Here is a 17,849-nt window from a genome sequence, read left to right as displayed (position 1 = left end):
CCTACCTCTGGGTATTTATTCAAAAGAACTGAAATCAGGATCTTGAAGTATTTGTGCTGTCATGTTCATTGCAATGTTATTCACAACGGCCAAATGGTGAAAGCAACCCAAGTGTCCACTGAGGGATGGATGAATAAACAAAATGTGATATATAGATACAGTGAAATATTATTCAGCCTTAAAAAAATCCTGCCATAAGTAACAACATGGGTGAACCTTGAGGACATTATGCAAAGTGAAATAAACCAGTCACAGAAGGTCAAATTCTATATGATTCCAATTATATGAGGTATCTAAAACAGTCAAACTCATAGAAACAGAGAGTAGAATGGTGGTTGCCAGGGGCTGGGAGGAAAGGGAAATTGGGGAGTTACTATTTAATGGGTGTGAAGTTTCAGTTATGCAAGATGAGTAAGTTCTAGAAAGCTGTTGTACAACCTCACGCCCATAGTTACCAACAGTGTATACTGTACACTTAAACATTTATTAAGAGGGTGAATCTCACGTTAAATGTTTTACCAAAATTAACAAAAAAAGAAAAGTTCATTCCAATAATTTTTACCATTCTGATTTAAAATACAACATTGGAAATGGAGAATTTATGAAAACATTTTGTACTCATGATATTTTTACTTAAGAAAGAGAATTGTGTAGCATAAGTTCTACATTCATTCATAAATTTGATTATCATTGGTTCCAACTGGATATTATTTTCACACATTCCATCGATAAATTCATCTCTCAGCTTTCTTTCACATTCCATTGATAAATTCATCTCTCTAAGCTTTATTTCTCCAGCATTACTGAGTTGATGCAATAAGGCAAAAGAGTTCTTTCTAGACTTCCTTAGCTAAGTGCTCTTAGCATTGAGGGCAGAAGAAATAGTTAGCTGTACGTTGTTTTTTGAGTTCAATTCCACAGCCCTATCTAGCATTCTTTTCTGATAAAAGGTGAACTTCAATCTTTTATACGTGTCCATTTTCATGACTTATGGTAGCTTTCCCTAAACTCATATACATACACACACACACACACATCCCTCTATGACCTTGCCTTCTTCCCTTTGACCTACTCTTCAAAGGTAGCTCCTTCACCTTGATTGAAGCCCCTCCAAAATCTTTAGAACCTTATACCACAGTGCTTTTTAAAATTTCTTTTATCTTAAATCCCCTTCTCTCATTTTATTGACTCTTTCCTTTCCATCAAAAATCATCTCGTCTTTAACATCTGTAAAATCCTTGGCCCCTTCTCCTGCTCTAGGAACTCCCTGTCTTCTGAGGCACAATGCTTGAAACAGTTATCTTCATTTTCTCACTTTCTATTGTAATCAATCAATTATAGCCTGGTAGGTGCGCTCATCCCTCTAATAAAACTGTGTTGACACTGGTTACCAATGACCTCTATGTTGCCAAATTCAATCAACATTTTTGGTCCACATCACACTAGCTTCCTACTGCTTTAACATTGTTTATCACTCTCCTTTTTGCAATGTTTGATTTTCTTGATTACTGTTATTATTACATGTGTAGAAAACACTTAACATAGCAGGCCTGATTGGTATCCTCTGGAAGCCTTCTTACAAGGTTGGTCCTTGGCCTGGCATATGAGAACTTGGATTTTGGGAGGGTTAAGATGAGCTCTTAATATGGACCTGAACTATTTGCGCTAACAGTGTGGATTATGCTGAATACCTGCTTTTCTTCAGGGAATCTGATATTTTGGCACATGCTATGCAGACGGTACCTACAGGTACCAGCCCCCAGTAAAAACCTGGACACTGAGTCTCTAATGAGCTTCCCTAGTAGATAACATTTCATGTATGTTGTTGTAACTTGTTGCTGAGTGAATTAAGCCTGTCGTGTGTGACTCTGCTGGGAGATGACTCTTGGAAGCTTGTATCTGGTTTCCTCTGGACTTTGCCCATACACTCTTTGCTGATTTTGCTTTGTTTCCTTTTACTGTAGTAATTCATTGCTATAAGCACAAGTATATGCTGAGTTCTGTGAATCATCCTAGTGAATCACTGAACCTGAAGGTGGTCTTGGGGACCCCCAACTCATAGAAATCTCTAACTTCTCTGCTCTTGCTTCTTGAACAAGGAGCCTTGTGGGCTCCTATTAAATACTGATGTTCCCTGAGGTTCCAACCTCAGTCCACTACTCTATTCACTAAACCAATCCCCCTCTGCAATCTTATTACCTCGTGATTTTAAATTATCATCTACATGATAATAACACGCAGATCTATATTTCTAAGAGCAAACTCTTCTTCAGGCCTCAGATCCCTAAATCTAACTGACTGCTGAGCTCCTATACATGGGTACCTCAAACTCAGCAAGTCCAAAAATAAATAATCATTTCCTGTCTTCAATTATCTGTTCCTTTACCTCCCCCTGCCCTCAATTATCTACTTACTCTGTTCCTGATTTCCCTATTTTAGTTAATGGCAACAATAGCACGAAGTCTTCCAAACCAGATTGCTGGAAATCAATCCTACCACTCTATCAACCTACATGGTCTACCTTCCATCTTCAAGTCCTGCCCATTCTTCCTCCTAAATATTTATTAAATCATCTCCTCCCTCATCCCAACTACCACTGCTCTAGTTTCTACCCCAATTCACCTAAACCATTGCAGTATCTCCTGACTGATCTCTGCACTTCTGATTTTGCCCCACCTTTTGTGTCTTTCTCATAGCTGCCAGAGTGAGTAACTTAAAAATTAATGCTGACCATGCCATTCTCTGATTATAACCCTTCAGTGGCTTCCTGCCACTAAAAAAGCAAAAGATCCTAGTTCATCATTGTTGCGTATGAGACTCTAGTAACACTGAAGCACTTGCAATCCCCTTAAAGCACATTGTGGTTTCCTGCTTCTGTGCCCTTGGTCATGCATTTCTCTCTGCCTGGAACACTCTTCCCTAGACCTTTACCCAGGTTAACGTTCAGCTCAGCTTATAGCCTGAGCTGATGGGTCCAGAAACTCTTTGTGGGAGTTTATTACTCAGAAAGTCTAAATGCTCTTAAGTTGTATCTGCCTAGCACATTGTCAATACCCCTCTCAAAGCAGTTAACACATTATGTTTTCTTTTTGCAAATCCTTCTCAGTGAGACTGTAAACTGAGATGGGACTTTCAGTGCCTTATTCGTCTTTGATTAAAAATACCTAGAACTAGAGAAATAGTAATTGGTGTTTGAGGAATACGTTATTTTCACTAAACCTGACAACACTTTTAAAGGCATGAAGCGCTGTACAAATGTAACACAGTATGTTAATAGAATGAAACAAAACACCTGAAATTAAAAATCTGCATATCTCTTTGGAGAATTCTCAAGTAATTATATTAAAAAAACTTCTTTTATTCAGTCTTAGTGTCTCTTATGTATAGACATTCTACGAGATATTTACATAACCATCACAAAAATTTTTATGGGATACAGATTGTAATATTTGTTTTCAGATGAGGAAACTGAGGCAAGTAAATGTCAAAACTGAATTCAAATCCAAATCCATCTGACTCCAAATTCTGTTTTTAAAAATATGTTATGCAGTTCTAGTTGTCTTAAAATCAACCTAAATTTCATTACCTCATCTTCACAGATATCAGTCTTTTTTCCTTTTTTGTCTTCTTTATCTTCTTCATCCTCATCATCTTCATCCCCTTGGTCATCACTGTCATCGTCATCATCATCGTCATAATCACTGTCTCCTCCCTTCCTTCTTCGCTTGCGTCCTGGAGTGGGTGTGCCCAAGGGATGTTGCTCTTCTCCAAGATCAATGCCACCTGAAGTGTCTCTTTTGCCTGTTTTCTTAGCATGAATGATTCTGAGCCTTTAAATATTATGAAAAGTGATGACATGGAACAAAAGACTTCTCAATATACTTTTAAAAGAGCAAAACATGAGTTGTATGCAAAAATACCTTATGGCATTTCTTTTGTGTTAAGCAATATACCAATGTTAAAAAAAATTAGAATTAGGAAACTTAAGAAATGTTTCCATAAATTACAGGATGCATTCACTTTCAAGAGTTATTCTGGATATCTCTTTGGAATTAGACTCATTAAAAAAAACGATGAAAGTTGAAAAGAAGAATTCTAACAACGGCTGAGTAATAATTTCTGATCCCATACTAACTGACTGAATAAATTTCAATTCAAATTACTACAAAGAAACTAACCACTTAACATAGGAGTAATTTCTGCCTGATATTTTCTGGCAGGAAGATAATTAAGTTTTAATGTTGAATAAGTTTAGCTAGATTCCGTAAAAGCAAATTTTAATTAGAAAGCAATTAAGAAAAAAAGTTACAGTTCCAAACATTCTATTTGTGATAAAAGCAACTTAATAGCAACCACAATCTTAGAAAATGTAATTGCTTGACCTGTTTAAAAGAAAAAAGAGAAAATGACTTTCTTCTAAGTATGAAGAATATAAGCTCAATGAATCTCATTGTATCTTTTGTCCACTGCAAATTCTGCCCGAGTTTTATTAATTTTATATCCCATCTAAATTGAGCATTATCTTTTCTTTAGACAATAAAAGTTTAAATTCTATCTTTGCAATTCATATGCTTTACTGGGAATTTGTATAAAAGGAAAACAGTACATTAACTTTAATGAAACAGGACTTACTTGCGGAGTTTACCTTCTACCACCCATTTATCTCTCCTCAAGTTTGACATATAATCAATGTTCTTGTCGATTTCACTGCCAATGCAAGAATTTATTAAAAAGTATAAATTAATCAATTTACGCAATGCATTAATTTGATATCCAATAAATTTGATACATAAATTAATGCATTTTTGAGTAAGTAAAAATGATACAACTGACCTCATGCATATACACGTTCATATATGTATGTGTTTATATATGTATACACGTACGTTGAAAAGTGATAACTTCTCCAATGGATACAACATTAGTATTAGAAAATTCACTGTGGTTTCTATCTTAAACCAAGAAAGAAACTATGCACCAATTGCCTTAGAAAGACAACATTCCGAGTTTTGTTGCATGTATTTAAGATGTGATAATTTCCAAAATCAAAGCAGGATACCAGAACACACATGGATATTTACGTAAGTGCACATACATACACATGCATATATACTAAGTGTATATATATAAACAACCAAACAGAAACTAAGAATATTATGATATCTGGTAAAGTCAAATAGGGGTGCTTTTTCCCTTCTAAGGTAAAAACCATAGTGTACCATTTACATTGAATTTGGGTGTATGTGTTTTGAATAAGTGCCACTCAGCATTACTATTTGTTATCATGCTCATGCTTAAATGAAATTATTCTTTCATAAAATTGTAAGATATGAATATTATTATATTTTTTAGGATGACTGTCAGTGAATAGCAGAAACAAACAAAAAATTACATTAATACAATATCATAGCTAAGATAGGTAAAGAAAACTTAAAATTTCCACACTGGTAGAAATGCATGACTCTGAATATTTGGTAGAAATGCATGACTCTGAATATTGATCCTTTTTCTAGAAAGGTAAAAAACTAAAAGTTGTTAAAAATCTGTAAAATAATGAATAACAAGGAGAAGATGAACATGAATTTGTTCAGAAATCCTGAATACTAGAGTACATGTTGGTATTAGTATTTTACTAGTAACAAGTACTAGAGTGAGAACTCTGACTTTTAAATAGGATCAAATGCTTTAAAAAAGTATAAATTAATACATTGATAAACGAATACTCTATGGTTCTATTAGCGTACAACAAAATAAAAAGTGGCTACGTAATTCTATGAATAGCTACTAAGCAAAATCAGGTAGTCATCTGTCCTTAAGAGATGTGAAGGAAAAAAAAATTCCGTATTCTTGTGGTGGTACCACATTCTGGTACCATAGCAACTAAAAATATAAAAAAAGTTATGTATAAAAATTAACAAAATGATTAAACAAAACAGGTGACAAAGACCACGTATTACAGACACACAGTACGATCCAAATTTTTTTTCAATACACTACAAAGAAATACATGAAGATATTATTAGTGGCCATCTCTAAATATTGAGATAAGTACAATTTTAATTTTCTTCTTTGTGCTAGTCTGTAACTTTCCAATTTTCTTTAATCAATTTGTATTACTTTGTGATTAGAAAAATTCAAAATGGAAAAAAAATCATGGAAAAGCCTGGGCATATGCTCACCTGACCACACTCTTGCTGCATGCCAGTTCATTGATCAGGAAAGCCAGGACTGAAGCTTTCTGTGCTGGAGTGTGAGCCTGAAAAGCTTTGGTCTTCAGACTTTCAGTAAGCTCAGTTTGTCCGCAGTGGGCTTCCATAAATATCTGTAAAATCTCGGAAACATTGTCTCGATTCACACCAACGTTCAGCAAATGTTCTCCAAGAGCTGTTTTGGCCTATAAAATTTGGCATTTTTATCAGTATTACTCACAACCATTTATACCATAAAAACAATAAGATTAAAAATCCTATTATTTGATTTAGATATTACTGACAAGATTATTATTCACTTTTTTTTAAATGAAAGAGACACAAAAATAGTCAATAGAAGACAGACAAGTATTCAAGTATTTGTATCTTTCTTTCCCCACTTCAAATCCTTGGTTCCAAGTCAGGCAGGGAGAAGAGTATGCAAATTCATGGGTAGTAGAAGTTTTAAATTACCTATGAAGCCTTCCATGACTATAAAAGCGACACCAACCTTTCCTCAAGTTTTACCTGGACATTTTATCAGGAATGACAGAGTGGTTAAAAAACAGTATTGTGTTTTCTACCTTTAAAGTGTCATAGGTTTTACTGGCTGGGGAAAATAAATAGGGAAACACTGAGGGAGATAGAAGAAAAACAGGTGCATCTGGGAGGTTCTCTCTCCACAATATTATCTAGAGCAAAGCTCCCTGGAATGTATACTGTATTTGGAATTAAGATAAATGTGAACTTATTGAGGATCCACTGAGCAGTACAGGGTCTTAACGTGCTGGTCTGTAGGTGCCTTGATTAGCTTCAGTTATTCACAGTGATTGAGAGACAACAAGGTATAATATCAGAAGGCACATACAAGTTCTAGTTGCCTTATGAATTATGAATTCTGTTGTTGATGAATATTGCTTAAGGATTTCCTTAAATCACCTTGGTCTTTGCCTACAGCTAGAGGAAAAAAGAATAACTTGAGAATGGTCTACATTCCTTAAGCCTTATAACCAGGTTTTCTTTGTATGAAGTGTAACCTGACACAAATCTACAGTTAACTTTGTGAGACATTATGTGGAAAAATTAGATCCATCTACATAATCTTCTGCTAATATGCTAAAGCTATCTACCAATGCACTGACAGTACAAATTTAAAACATTTGATATTTTGTTTTTTTTTACCTTGTATCCTGTTATTAGACCTGGATCACATACAGCAGCTGAGAGGAGCCTCACAAGCAAGTCTTGTACTTCACCCATGCTGTCCCCTATATTTAGCAATCCCTCTTGAAGAACACTCAGGTTTGGAACATCAATATTCACATCAAAGCCCAAAACTTTACCAAAGTTTCGTAAGAACTGCACCACCATGAGACAGTCTGAAAATGTACTTCCAGAGAGAACAAGTCCTGGAATACGAGGCAACTCTGGCAAAGGCTGAAAATAAAATGAAATATAAATAAAATAAAAATAGCTTAATTTTTTAAAAGCCATGATTTCGTACCTTCTAAAGTAAAATAAGCTGCTACCATTTTTTCCTTCTTGTATTGTACCAGTAGCTTCCTTTGGGATGCTAAATTCTCTGGGGGCATTTCTGTAACCCCCATGGAACTAAGCATAGTGTCTTGAAGCATCATCATACAAGTAAGCAACCATTAATAAATTTTGGTTGAACTCAATTATGAACTTAGATCTTTGCAAAAGAGACATTAATTTTAATCAACTTGCATATTCAATCAACTGACATCCATATTAACAAAACATGGATTATATAACTGGAGCAAAAATTAAATAAAATATAAACATTTCAAAAGTACTTTACCATGGACATACTTATAGGGGCATGTGCACCAATTTCTTCTAATGATGATGACATTTAAAAATCATACTTTTTTTTGTAGATTAGAAACGAACAGCATGCATCTGTGGGCTCTATGGTTGGAGAAAGTGGTACCATCTATGGCTAATGAATGCAGGTAAATAACTAGGTCCACATAACTAGAATCCATGACTCTGTACATAAACCCAGTTATAATGCAACCAAGGGTCTTTAGGTTTCCCTGTATTTAGGCAAGTATTAGCTTCAGTATTAAAATTAGCTATCTCTGTTGCTATTTCTCAAATATGCTCACATATTAACATTTTAATGACTTAATTGCAGTACCAGTTGTCATCAGCATTTTAAAATTTCAATAAATAGGTAATCTAAATTAAAAACATTTTGCCTGTTAATGAGAGCCTAAAAAAGTACTTTAAATTTTTAAAAAGTGACATAAATATTTCTATTTATCTGAATTGGTCCTTGTTCAAAAATATTTCTCCACCCTGCATTTATTGAGGTAACCAATTGAAGACTTTTTCTGTTAATACTGTGTGGAAACACAAAACTATAGATAATAGCTCATCTCATACAAATATTTTATATTCTTCTTGAAAACCAGTTAATTCTCATTCTCCCTTTTCCTTGAACCACATGAAACATATACATTTCTATGTAATTCTAAAAATTTATATAACAAAGCTGAGCTAATAAAAATATGGCTTAAAATGGACTTACATATTTGATATAGTACATATGAATTTAAATGAAAATAAAAGATACAAGAAAATGAAGCTCACTTAGGATTTAAAAAGCTTGATCACTATGAGCTTATTAAATGTGTTAACTAATTTATATACCCATTCTCTGCTTAGGAAAATTTGAGCATCCAAATGACTAAAACTAGTAAGTATACTCTCGTTTTTATTTAGAAGCATTTATGCTAAGTAAATAAACAGAATATTAATATAGTTCAATCCATTCTAGAGTACTAAAAGTTTTCTTTAAGCACTTTAGAAAAGAGCTTACATAAATCAAGAGATAATCATTATTTGCACATCATTTGAATATTGCATATAAGTAAATACATATCCTACTAATTAAGTATAATATAGAGATGAACTGCATTATTGATATTTTTCTAGAAGTACCATCTTCTTAACTATAGTCAAAACATCATTGATTTTTACACAAAAGTACATGAAATTATGCTGGTTGCCAAGATTACAGCAATCTTTCTAAATTTATACTTTTACGTATTTCAGCAACATTACATGTCTGTGAAGCACTATGGAAGACAAAACACATATGAGGTGCTCTGGTTGGACACAGTTTCTTGGCTTGCAAGATGATAAACAGTATAAGCTCTGGAGTTTAACAAACTGGAGTTTGAATCCAAATTGCCATTTATTAGTTGTGTAATCTTGGGCAAGTTCCTTAACCTCTTTGTGTCTCAGTTTTCTTATGTGTAAATGGGAAGAAATACTAACTACACAGGATTGTATTGAAGATTAAATGAGAAAATTCAAATAAGTGCTTAGCATAGTCCTAGCATGTAGTAAACATGTTCAATAAAGGTTTGCCACCTAAAGCACTGAAGGAGGTCATAGATTATAAATCCTAATTTATTTAAATATCTACAGGGATGTGGGGAGGAGTTAAGATTTTTCTGTGCCTGCAACACTTTGGGAGGCTGAGGTGGTTGTATCACTTGAGCCCAGGAGTTCAAGACCAGCCTGGACAACATAAGAGTCTGTCGCTACAAAATATTAAAATAACAAAAACCCAAAAAACTAGCCAGGCATGGTGGCAAGCGCCTGTGGTCCCAGCAACTCAGAAGACTGAAGTGACAGGACCACTTGAGCCTGCGAACGAGAAGTTGAGGCTTCAGTGAGCTATAATTCTGCCACTGCCCTCCCACCAGCCTAAATGACAGAGTAAGACCCTGTCTGAAAACAACCAACCAACCAACCAACCAACCAACCAACCAACCAGCCAACCAAACAAAACAACTGCCATTACCAGCACAAGAGCTCCAGAGAGGTTTACTTCTAGCTATCTAGAAAAGGCAAATTGACCTAGAGTTGGAAATTCACTGCTATAGTTAAAAATGAAAGGCTTTCACAATAGCAGCTCTGGCAAAGAAATCAGGTAAGAAAACTGGAAAAATTAAACTTATGAATGAAATGGTGTACATGACGTATAAATTACCTTTTGGTCTGCTAAGCACATGTCTTCATTAGGCTTCTTTAGTTCCTTTGCCATTTCTAATTCTAATCTTCGCTGCTCTAGTTTACGCTCTTTATTTAATCTTTTCTCATCACGTTTTTCTTGCTTCAACCGTTCCTTTTCCTTAAAAAGAAAATCATGTACACATATTCTTCTTAATCATTATATATGTTGGAATAAACTTAGAATTATGTAGCAACAATGAATTATTTTGCTTTTCATTAATCTTACTCTCTAATTTTCAAAATAATCTTATGACTGTATATATTTAATATCAATATTAGATTAGACCTAGACTATTTTGTTATTCAAAATTTGTTCAATCATTTGCCAAGTTATAAGAATACTTATTAATAAAAGCAGGTACATAAAATGCACATGGGCAACTACATATCTTATTAAATAAAATTATGAGCACAAATTTTAGTGTGGTTCCAGCAAGCAAATGATTTACAGCAGGAAAGTGGAAGTAACATGTTTGAATTTGCAAAAGTAGTTCTTTCAAAGTGAATTAGCTAGTCTTAAGACAGCACCTGTGAGGAAAGAAAAATATTATTCACCACCATAAACAACACTTAAGAGAATGTAAAATCAGTTCTGAAGGCAATGTCAAAAGCATTAAAAATGTTTTGGTAATGGCAACAACATGGAAATGACTGACTTGTCTCTCTGTTGTAGGGAATGACTTTTTGTTGGAGCAAGTGATTTTCTATTATAATACCATTATCATTACTTTTTCATCATATCTCAAATATAGCTCTCATTTATTTAGAGGAGAAATAACAGTAGAATCATCAGTCAGTTCTAACCTACTACCGCACACGTGCCACACATTGCTAATTGGTTTACTTTTGTAAGGTTGATTATATATCTTCCTTGATTAAAAGTGTTTCGATTTTCTATCAAAATAAGGTCTAAGTTCTTACTTTTGAATTCCAGACTCGTCTTTTCTAATCTTACCTCTCATATATTTTTCTGTATAGGTTTAGAATTTTCTATTCCTGATGAACATTTATTTCCTCAGCTGCTTATACTGGTTCACTCCAATCAAGACGTTCATTTTGCCCATCTTGCATATTTAAATCCTAATTAAACACCACCAATTTCTACTATGTTTCATAGCTCTTAACTCTGATTTTAACACAGCAGTCATTGCTTTCTGTACTATATTACTATTTTTGCCCATATTCTAATCATCTCCATTTCGATTATCACTGGTAAGTAAGTACCCTGACTGCTGCTGGAGGGAATGGCCAGGAGGGAGAAAGAGCGGAGTGGGGAAGAACATGGGACCAGAGAGTAGAGAAAGTACAGTATGTTTGAAAAATTGCTAGCAGTTTCAAGACTGGAGTGTAGGCTGCAAGTTGAATAGTTGCTGAATATTATGATAGCCAGAGGCCAGATACTAAGGGCCTTTTTATATGACATGCACAAGTTACTGTTCATTTTTATACTGCCTCTGAATTTCTGGGTTACTGATTCATGCAGACACTCTGGGAGGACAAACTATAAGGAAGCTTATGAGGTTGTTGACAGCAGCAAAGTTCTATAATTAATTTTACCAATTATAAGCCAAAAAGCAGTTTCTGAGGGTTTGATTTTCAAATCAAATTATTAGTTAATAGCCTGAAGTACTATTATTACTAGCCCTTACAAAAGGGCAGCAGAGTCACTGGTAGAATAACTTTTTTTCCCCTAGAACTGAAATTTCGATTCTTAAACACATGAACTGTTGCTCTAAGAACTTTCCAAAGAAGAGAATATTTAAGTTTTTGGTTCCTCACCAGAGTAATGAATTAGCATCGCTAATAGAAAAAAGCATATTAAATATCTCTTACTGATTTGAAAGTAGATAGTGTAAAATTTTCTGCTGCACTCATATGCCACGTGATGTTTGTCAATAAACAATTGCATGTACTACAGTGTCTATGCCATATAGTCCAGATGTGCAGCAGTCTATACCATCTAAGGTTTGGGCACGTCACTATGATATCTGCACAACAATGTAATTGATTAATGACACACTTCTCAGAATGTATTGTCATCATTAAGTGACACATGGCTTTACATAGAGCTAATCCATATCTCTTAATGATGTCCATAACAGCAATTATAAACATAATAATTGAGACTATTAGTTACTAAAGTTGTTAAAAATGGTTGCTATTACTTTTTAAAAAGAGAGAAAACCTATGTGACACTGATGCTCTTTTCACTGTACCAACTTCCCACTGGTAGCAATCCTGGAGGTACATACATACTCAATAGACACACGGGCAACAAGCTAGAGTGCACTGAATGCCATAAGATAAATATGGATTATATTCTTGGGAGTATCAATTTTAGCTGGTGAAATGCAATACTTTTTTCCACTTGAAAAAGTAAAATATGGAATAGAATGTAAAAGTCACATCGATATTTATGATAAAATGGAGATTTCCAAAAAATTATAGAAATTGGTGTGACCTTTATCAGTTAAAGACAAGCATTTATTACTATCTACTATTAGGCATACTTTAATGGAAATGTGGAGTCTCTCAATTCAGCATGATTTGTATACAATATAAATTCTGTGGTTATGGTACAAGTTAACTCTCAAAGAGCCAGAGCTTCCAAGGTCCCCTCAACCACCAACTAATATTTATTTTATTTTTTTTATTTTTTTTATTGTGCTTTAAGTTTTAGGGTACATGTGCACAATGTGCAGGTTTGTTACATATGTATACATGTGCCATGTTGGTGTGCTGCACCCATTAACTCGTCATTTAGCATTAGGTGTATCTCCTAATGCTATCCCTCTCCCCTTCCCCCACCCCACAACAGTCCCCGGAGTGTGATGTTCCCCTTCCTATGTCCATGTGTTCTCATTGTTCAATTCCCACCTATGAGTGAGAACATGCAGTGTTTGGTTTTTGTCCTTGCGACAGTTTACTGAGAATGATGATTTCCAGTTTCATCCATGTCCCTACAAAGGACATGAACTCATCATTTCTTATGCCTGCATAGTATTCTATGGTGTATATGTGCCACATTTTCTTAATCCAGTCTATCGTTGTTGGACATTTGGGTTGGTTCCAAGTCTTTGCTATTGTGAATAGTGCTGCAATAAACATACGTGTGCATGTGTCTTTACAGCAGCATGATTTATAGTCCTTTGCGTATATACCCAGTAATGAGATGGCTGGGTCAAATGGTATTTCTAGTTCTAGATCCCTGAGGAATTGCCACACTGACTTCCACAATGGTTGAACTAGTTTACAGTCCCACCAACAGTGTAAAAGTGTTTCTATTTCTCCACATTCTCTCCAGCACCTGTTGTTTCCTGACTTTTTAATGATCGCCATTCTAACTGGTGTGAGATGGTATCTCATTGTGGTTTTGATTTGCATTTCTCTGATGGCCAGTGATGATGAGCATTTTTTCATGTGTTTTTTGGCTGCATAAATGTCTTCTTTTGAGAAGTGTTTGTTCATGTCCTTTGCCCACTTTTTTTTTTTTTTTTGAGACGGAGTCTCGCTCTGTTGCCCAGGCTGGAGTGCTGTGGCGCAATCTCGTCTCACTGCAAGCTCTGCCTCCCGGGTTCACGCCATTCTCCTGCCTCAGCCTCTCCGCGTAGCTGGGACTACAGGCGCCCGCCACCACGCCCGGCTAATTTTTTGTATTTTTAGTAGAGACGGGGTTTCACCATGGTCTTGATCTCCTGACCTCATGATCCACCCGCCTCAGCCTCCCAAAGTGCTGGGATTACAAGTGTGAGCCACTGCGCCCAGCTTTTGCCCACTTTTTGATGGGGTTGTTTGTTTTTTTCTTGTAAATTTGTTTGAGTTCATTGTAGATTCTGGATATTAGCCCTTTGTCAGATGAGTAGGTTGCGAAAATTTTCTCCCATTTTGTAGGTTGCCTGTTCACTCTGATGATAGTTTCTTTTGCTGTGCAGAAGCTCTTTAGTTTAATTAGATCCCATTTGTCAATTTTGGCTTTTGCTGCCATTACTATTCGTGTTTTAGTCATGAAGTCCTTGCCCATGCCTATGTCCTGAATGGTAATGCCTAGGTTTTCTTCTAGGGTTTTTATGGTTTTAGGTCTAACATTTAAGTCTTTCATCCATCTTGAATTAATTTTTGTATAAGGTGTAAGGAAGGGATCCAGTTGCAGCTTTCTACATATGGCTAGCCAGTTTTCCCAGCACCATTTATTAAATAGGGAATCCTTTCCCCATTTCTTGTTTTTGTCAGGTTTGTCAAAGATCAGATAGTTGTAGATATGCGGCGTTATTTCTGAGGGCTCTGTTCTGTTCCATTGATCTGTATCTCTGTTTTGGTACCAGTACCATGCTGCTTTGGTTACTGTAGCCTTGTAGTATAGTTTGAAGTCAGGTAGTGTGATGCCTCCAGCTTTGTTCTTTTGGGTTAGCATTGACTTGGCGATGCGGGCTCTTTTTTGGTTCCATATGAACTTCAAAGTAGTTTTTTCCAATTCTGTGAAGAAAGTCATTGGTAGCTTGATGGGGATGGCATTGAATCTAGAAATTACCTTGGGCAGTATGGCCACTTTCACGATAATGATTATTCCAACCCTGAGCATGGAATGTTCTTCCATTTGTTTGTATCCTCTTTTATTTCATTGAGCAGTGGTTTGTAGTTCTCTTTGAAGAGGTCCTTCACGTCCTTTGTAAGTTGGATTCCTAGGTATTTTATTCTCTTTGAAGCAATTGTGAATGGTAGTTCATTCATGATTTGGCTCTCTGTTTGTCTGTTATTGGTGTATAAGAATGCTTGTGATTTTTGTACATTGATTTTGTATCCTGAGACTTTGCTGAAGTTGCTAAGCTGATAAGCTGATAACCACCAACTAATATTTATAATGGCAAATAAAGCCAGTCACAATCTAGCCCCACACAAGTGCTAGTCTCACATCTCACAATTCACAGTGGATTTCTCATGTTCCAGCCACACTGTACGACACACCTGTGTGGAGAAGACAGCGTAGCCCCTTTGAAGTTACTGCTTGGATGATTAATGATGATGAAGCAACAACAAAGCCAAGACGGGCACGTACACGAGGTTAAAATGGCTAATACTCTCTTTGTACCCCACCCCCAGGTCTTGTTTAGTCACAGTACTGTACCTCTGTATATGCCATACCTACTGCCTAGAATGTCTAGTTCCTCCTCCTTCACAAGAAGTCTGTATAAAGCCTGTTTTTTTTTTTAATCATTCCCACAACTACTTTAGACATGGTAGTACTTCCTGTTTTTGAGCTTCCATATAACTTATTATAGCATTTGTTGCACTGTGTAGCAATTATTTGTTTAAAGTTGATCTCTCTCACTCAAGTATAAGCCTCTTCTAGAGGGCAGAGGAACTAACTTATTCACCTGTTTCTTCATGGACCTATTCAATTCCCACCTTGGACACCTGGAGAAAGTTTTCAATGATTTTATCTTTCTCTTTGACTCTTGAGCCTGTATCAGTCCAACTTTCCTCTCCCACTGGTCTCCATAGTCTAAGTATTGTTCTTACTTCTGACTACAGTAGTGATATGACTGTAATAGATACATTTGGTATGCCATGGCATATAAAAATTATTTGAGCATTTATAAATTTGCTGAATGATTAATTCTTCAAATGACACAAACTAAAATTAAGGTAACATTTTGAACTGGTTATTAAACGAATTCAATAGACAATTTCTCCTTCACTTTTAATATTTTACTCTGTGGGCAAACATAATTGCTATCTTCCATTTTCAGTTAAGAGTATTTACAAACCTTTAATCCAAAAGTGGAATTAAATACATTTATTAAGAATATTTAGATTACATTCAGAAATTTAAAAATTATCTAAAGTATATTTCTAACATCTACTTCATTATTAATTTCTTAGCCATACAGCATGTATTGTGATTTGATATGCTTGCAAATAGATACTCCTCCTATAAAAATTAAACAGATTTATTATCCAATAATTTTTGCCAAAAGCTAAAGTTTAAAGTGGCAGTGCTACTTTAGGCCCAAAACGAAGGCATGTAAATTTGTATAGTACCCTTGCTCCTAGACTTAGTATAATGCTCAGAAGAGCAATCTATTTACCTACTTTTTACCTTAGCCTATTCTTGACAAAGTAAGCTGCCATATTATGAACCTATATCTAGTTTCTATAATATTATATTTTGTTGCTCTGCCAAATAATAGGATTTTACAATGGAATTTTGTGATTTTCCAAGGTCAGTTCATAACAGACCTCTGATTTGCCAGAGATAAGACATATTAAACCTATCCTAACATGAAAAGAAAGTTAAAACATATTTTATGTTAATATTGGTGAAACCACAGGACAATAACTTGGACTGTCTACCAATGACTACAAAATGTAGCTCTAGATTTTAGATTAACTATAAATAATTACAATCGCTGGGTTCGGTGGCTCACACCTGTAATCCCAGCATTTTGGGAGGCTGAGGTGGGTGGATCACCTGAGGTCAGGAGTTTGAGACCAGCCCGGCCAACATGGTGAAATCCTGTCTCTACTAAAAATACAAAAATTAGCTGGGCGTGGTTGCGGGCACCTGTAATCCCAGCTACTTGGGAGGCTGAGACAGGGGAATGGCTTGAACCTGGGAGGCAGAGGTTGCAGTGAGCCGAGATTGTGCCACTGCACTCCAGCCTGGGTGACAGAGTGAGACTCTGTCTCAAAAAAATAAAAAAATAATAATAATTACAAGCAAAGCAGCATACATTATCCTAATTTTATTTCCTTTTTCCCTCTATCCCCACCCAGTTTTCCAGATACAGAAATTCTTGAAATAAATATGGGCTCTTGGATTATAAGTCATTTATAACAAAATATCTTTTTTATCATCCTAATTATGTATTCTTAGAAGAAATATTATATAATGGGATCTTTTTGTATCAAAATCTTACTAATATCTTAGTTAAGAAGTCAGTTAAAATTTCATTTCAAAGTTGAAACATCTGTTAATAGCAAATGCATTAAATTTAGATTATCCTAAACAGTCTGGTTTCATATAGGGTGAAAATTTAAAAATCAATTTTTTACTTACATGAAAAGATTATTTTAGGGACTCTAGAACATAAATCAAAGGATTTCCACAAGTCAATAGCACAATAACAAATGTATGAATAAATTTATTCTATCTTAGACTTATTTAAGTTAAAAATCCAAACAATAAATGTAGTATAATGACCCATTAGTGTGAAGTTTACAACTTATAGATTGTAAAACAGGCCATTTTGAAGAGATCATGTTGCACAGAGACTTATGGTTTTTGCATTTGACAATTCTACCGGGTCTCTCAGATGTTTGTTCTGGGCATAATTAGAAGAATACATTTCATTTGACAGCAACCTGTACTTAAATTTAAAAGGCAAAAATATAATTTAAGAGACACAGGTTTACCTCAGGGTACAGGAAGGATAAAAGCATAAATAAGATTAATAATACAAGCCATTTATACATGACAGATGTAAAGAACAAATATGACACTGCTTTATGGGCCAATATTGACTGAGTATTTCAGGTAATTTTTTTTAATAGGGCCTATTATTTTTACATTTTAATTTTATATTTATATACTATAAAAATTAACTTAAA

At 35.0% G+C, this 17,849-nt stretch overlaps 1 protein-coding gene across 4 annotated transcripts in view; it reads right to left on the bottom strand.

The window, feature by feature from the left end:
- Positions 1-17,849, bottom strand: part of BAZ2B (bromodomain adjacent to zinc finger domain 2B) — a 385,701-nt gene that overhangs the window by 63,109 nt on the left and 304,743 nt on the right. For all 4 annotated transcript variants that reach the window (XM_058441739.1, XM_058441732.1, XM_058441742.1 and 1 more), the window contains 5 exons: positions 10,219-10,359; positions 7,371-7,625; positions 6,180-6,394; positions 4,633-4,707; positions 3,587-3,830 (listed from right to left, as the gene is read on the bottom strand). In XM_058441739.1, coding sequence (XP_058297722.1) covers positions 3,587-3,830; positions 4,633-4,707; positions 6,180-6,394; positions 7,371-7,625; positions 10,219-10,359 — 930 coding nt within the window. The remainder of the gene's footprint in view (positions 1-3,586; positions 3,831-4,632; positions 4,708-6,179; positions 6,395-7,370; positions 7,626-10,218; positions 10,360-17,849) is intronic.

This window comes from Hylobates moloch, unplaced genomic scaffold (genome assembly GCF_009828535.3).
Source record: "Hylobates moloch isolate HMO894 unplaced genomic scaffold, HMol_V3 SCAFFOLD_1, whole genome shotgun sequence".
Classification (NCBI taxonomy): domain Eukaryota; kingdom Metazoa; phylum Chordata; class Mammalia; order Primates; family Hylobatidae; genus Hylobates; species Hylobates moloch.
The sequence above is the reverse complement of the archived record's forward strand: the minus strand, read 5'-3'. Positions and strand labels throughout refer to the sequence as shown.